Here is a 4,849-nt window from a genome sequence, read left to right on the forward strand (position 1 = left end):
TCGTTTCGCTAGCAATTAACTGTAGTGTTAAAAACATACTTTTTTGTACCTTCTTGACATCAAAACCATTTTCCAGTAAAACAGTTACAGTTCACCACTTAATGTATTCACATCATCATTGCGCATTATTAAATAAAGTTTGAAGGCTACATTAAATCGAGACTTAGAAATAAATAGCATAAAAAACGCTTTGTGCTACATGAGAAGGTCCTTCGAGCCGGATCATTTCGGCTTAACATTGAATAAACTTGGAATTCGCATAAAATGTTTGGCAACGTGGATTTTCTATCCTTTGATGGCGAAGTAACACCTCCACCAACCACTTCGTCGGGAAATATTCGTACTAAAGTTCGCCAGCGAGAATTAGTGCTGCAGCGTCTAGAAAGTTCCCGTGCTAGCCTAGCTGAACTTAATACCATGACCGAGTCGATGCTGAAGGTCAAGCTTGAGATTTTGCAACGCTATCTGGATAGCTTTGAGGCGATTCAATCTCAACTGGAAGAGCTTGATGAGTCCGAATTGGAAGGAACGCATCGCGCCAAATTTGAAGCTGCCTATCTCGTATTAAAATCTGCCATCATGGAGAGGCTCGCTCATCTACGTGCAATTGAACCTGACACCTTAAGCAGTACGCGCATTGTTTCGTCGTCAACTCATTCAAGATTTCACCTTCCGAAATTACAGCTTCCGAAATTCTCTGGGCATCATGCAGATTGGCTTGACTTTTATGACATGTTTTCGGTCTTAGTCCACACAAACAACGAGCTATCAGATATCGAAAAGTTTCAATATCTTCGATCATGCCTAACCGATAGCGCTGCGCGACTTGTACAAGCACTAGAAGTCACCGCGGTCAACTATCGCAAGGCTGTTGAGCTACTCAGTGCACGATATGACAATAAAAGACTAATTTTCCAGTCGCACCTAAAAAGAGTTTTCGAAATTCAGCGTGTCATGAAGCCGTCTGCAACTACACTTCGTGAATTCATCGATATGGTAAACGGAAGTCTACGCGCAATGGAATCTTTAACATCAAAATCTCAAATTTCTGATGGCATTATCCTCCATCTGCTTACCTCCAAACTCGATGAGTCGACTAGAACAAAGTGGGAGGACGAGGTGGCCACAAAGTGGACTAATACGAGCACCTCGCCACTTAAACTGCCTTCGTGGGATGATTTGGCCAGCTTTCTGGAGCGCCGCTGCCAAAGCTTTAACATTATGGAGGCCAGCATCGCTTCGACAAAAAACATTCCCTCATCGCCTCCCAGACGTCATCGTACTCTGAAACCGCAATCCAGTTTGTTGTCAACGCATGCGGACAAATGCTTATTGTGTGACGAGCAAATCAGCCACAATGCGTTCAATTGTTCTAAATTCATGGCATTAGATCCAATGGACCGCTTTGTACTTGTCAAGCGCAAACAATTGTGCCTGAATTGCCTAGGAACGAAACACTCTTCAAGTAATTGTCCATCACCGAGAAGGTGCCAGCATTGCCGGGTAAGCCACCATACGCTGTTACACCGTCACCCACCTCAAGCTCCTCAAGGTCGAGAAGCCAACAAGGGTACTTCTTCGCTTCCATTCGCACTACATGTACACGATATACGTAGTGAGGTCATCCTCGCAACGGCGCTTGTGCACCTAGATAACAGGAACGACGTGACCATAACAGCTCGCGCACTCCTCGATTCAGCTTCCCAACTGAATTTCATCACGGAACGCATAGCGCAGTTGCTTAAGGTCAGGCGCAGTAAAACAAACGTGGAAATAAGTGGAATTGGAGCAGTCACTACCACATCGCAGCAAATTAGTTTAGTTGGTGTATCTTCGTTGCATTCCGGTTTTTCGTCAGTTTTGGAAGCTGTTATATTGCCGTCAATTTCCTCCAAGCAGCCTCAACATCGCCTAAATAGTACGAAATGGGGAATCCCTACCAACATCAACCTGGCTGACGCCACATTTAATCAACCGGGACCTATTGATATCCTAATTAGGGCCAGCCTGTTCTTCGACATACTTTCGGTAGGCCAAATAAAACTCAGTGAGTGTTTACCGACACTGCAAAAAACACAGCTGGGTTGGATCGTCGCTGGAGCAATAACACTTTCGCCACCGTCTTCGTATCCGACGTCGCTGCTCTCGTTGCCGGCGCTGCCTTGCTCAACTTCGCTGCTTGTGTCGTCGCCCTCACCAGAGCTCAGCAATGTGACTATACAGCCGCAGCCTGCATTGGAGTCGCTGTTGGAAAAATTTTGGAAATTAGAAGATGACTATCATCCAGAAACAACAAGGCGTAAGGCTGATGAAAGAGAGTGCGAGAACTATTTCACACAAACAACAATGCGGTGTCCAGTCACGAATAAGTTCATTGTTCGCCTTCCATTTTCAAGTAACCCAAGTAAATTAGGGCATTCATTTGACATTGCCCGTCGACGGTTTTTGGCAGTAGAGAAAAGAATGCTAATAAACGACCCAGTTGGAGCAGAATATAAGAAATTTATTCATGAATATATAGATTTAAACCATATGATTGAGATTACACCAACAAACTCTTCGGCAAGCATAGGCACATATATTCCACATCATTGCGTTACAAAGGAAGATAGTTCGACCACAAAATTACGGGTTGTGTTTGATGCTTCCTGCCGCACATCGAATGGTATCGCACTCAACCAAATTCTTCGCGTCGGTCCAACTCTACAGGACACCATTTTCACTGTACTTCTTCGTTTTCGAACTCATAGCTATGTGCTTATGGCCGATATAACGAAAATGTACCGGCAGATTCTGGTCGATGAGCGAGATGCCAAATGGCAGTGCATATTATGGCGAGATTCGCCAAGTGAACCACTCAAGACTTATCAACTACGAACAGTGACATACGGAACCAGTTGCGCTCCTTTTTTAGCCGTAAGATGTTTGCAGCAACTGGCGTACGATAACATGTCCAACCACCCCATTGGAGCTGCTGTCACTCTACGAGATTTTTATGTCGACAATCTCATGACAGGTAGCAACACCATTGAGGATGTCATTAAAATTAAAAGGGACGTCATAGATTTGCTTGCTAAAGGAGGATTTCCTCTTCGAAAATTTGCATCAAACCACAACCGCATCATCGATGACATTTCTGAGCCAGACAAAGAAGCAGTAATAGGTGGTGATGTCGACTACATAAAAACGCTTGGTCTGAAGTGGTCGCCTGCTAATGACTACTTCTTCTTCTCATACGCACCATCGCAACAACGCATACCAAAAGCCAGTAAACGCACCATTCTATCGCAAATAGCTAGTTTCTTTGACCCACTCGGGTTGATAAATCCAATCGTCGTCACCTGCAAAATAATAATGCAAGAACTGTGGAAACTACGCCTCGCTTGGGACGAAAGCGTACCACTCACCATCCACACACAATGGGACGACATACATATGTCGCCAACTTACCGACATCGACAAGATTCACGTTCCAAGATTCGTATGCATTGATTCCAATACTAAACTACATGCCTTTGCAGATGCGAGCATGAAGGCTTACGGAGCATGTGTTTACGCGGTTTCTCATACTGACGGTAGCGCACATACCTCGCTCATCACTGCAAAGTCAAGAGTGGCACCAACAAAAACAGTCACTCTCCCCAGATTAGAATTGTGTGCTGCGCTTCTGCTGGCAGAATTGTTAGAATCGGTAGTATCAATACTCGCTGTCAATCGACGAAACGTGCACTGCTGGTCAGACTCCACGATCGCATTGTCGTGGATACAAGGCGAGCCTTCACGTTGGACAACATTTGTGGGAAATAGGGTAGCTAAGATTCAACAGCTCACAGCTGACTACACCTGGCATCATGTATCATCAAGCGAAAACCCTGCTGATTTAGTATCGCGGGGAGCGAAGGTGCGGGATCTCATTGGAAATAATCTGTGGTTTCACGGTCCCCAAGTCATCCACATCCAAGAATACCACTGGCCGTCCATCTCCAATAATATCGTCGTAGATGTACCAGAGCAACGCAAACAAGTGCATACTCTTGTGGTATCTCCATCAGAAGACATCATCGAGGAACACAAATTTGCCAACAATTATCTTAAACTCCTGCGCGTTTTCGCTTACGCTAAACGCTTCATCGACAAACTTCGAAATATACCAACCGAGTGTGGTACAATAACAGCACCTGAACTAGACGACACTCTGCTATTGATTCTTCGTTATATTCAGCAAAAATCCTTCACTGCCGAATACAAGGCGTTGCAGAAAGGCAAGGTAGGCAACCAATCCAACCTTAAATCAACTTTCGCCTTTCCTCCATAACAGCATAATTCGTGTTGGGGGCAGACTCTCAAATGCGTCACTGCCATTCGACACCAAGCATCCCATTTTGTTACCGAAGTCACACCCCTTCGTCCGCACTTTGATTGAGCACTTACATCGCCGCCATTCGCAAGCTGGATGCCAAACGCTGCTTAGCATTATACGTGACAAGTTTTGGATAGTCAACGCTCGAAGCATAATAAAGCAAGTAATTCATCGGTGCCTGATGTGTTACCGCAACAAGCCACTTCTTCAAGAGCAAATTATGGGATCACTGCCTCGCGAGAGAGTTGAGCCTTCTCACCCATTTGCGGTAACCGGAATCGACTACTGTGGGCCGTTCTTGATTACACAGCAAATACGAGGAAGGGCTCCGATCAAGGTGTATCTTTCTGTGTTTATTTGCTTCACCACGAAAGCAGTGCATTTAGAGCTGGTTCCTGATTTGACAACGATGGGTTTCATAGCGGCCCTCAAGCGGTTCATAGCGCGTCGCGGTATATGCCACACAATTTTTTCGGATAACGCAACAAA

The 4,849-nt window shown here is 45.1% G+C and overlaps 1 protein-coding gene across 1 annotated transcript; it reads left to right on the forward strand.

Moving 5' to 3' along the window:
• The first annotated feature begins 264 nt into the window (after positions 1-264).
• Positions 265-4,423, forward strand: LOC108368789 (uncharacterized). The gene is made up of 3 exons (XM_017623709.1): positions 265-3,268; positions 3,522-4,267; positions 4,319-4,423. The coding sequence occupies exons 1-3, from the start codon at positions 265-267 to the stop codon at positions 4,421-4,423; spliced, it is 3,855 nt and encodes a 1,284-aa protein (XP_017479198.1).
• The last annotated feature ends 426 nt before the right edge of the window (positions 4,424-4,849 follow it).

The sequence above is a fragment of the Rhagoletis zephyria genome, unplaced genomic scaffold, assembly GCF_001687245.7.
Source record: "Rhagoletis zephyria isolate East Lansing unplaced genomic scaffold, Rhagoletis_zephyria_1.1 Rzeph_scaffold_03316, whole genome shotgun sequence".
Lineage (NCBI taxonomy): Eukaryota > Metazoa > Arthropoda > Insecta > Diptera > Tephritidae > Rhagoletis > Rhagoletis zephyria.

What these genes read in the sequence shown, in the direction of transcription:
- LOC108368789 (XM_017623709.1), top strand. Translation starts at nt 265, where the DNA reads ATGTTTGGCAACGTGGATTTTCTATCCTTTGATGGCGAAGTAACACCT. An exon ending in ACAACGCATACCAAAAGCCA is followed by an intron (nt 3,269 to 3,521) that starts GTAAACGCACCA and finishes ATGCCTTTGCAG; the next exon opens with ATGCGAGCATGAAGGCTTAC. An exon ending in AGGCGTTGCAGAAAGGCAAG is followed by an intron (nt 4,268 to 4,318) that starts GTAGGCAACCAA and finishes CCTCCATAACAG; the next exon opens with CATAATTCGTGTTGGGGGCA.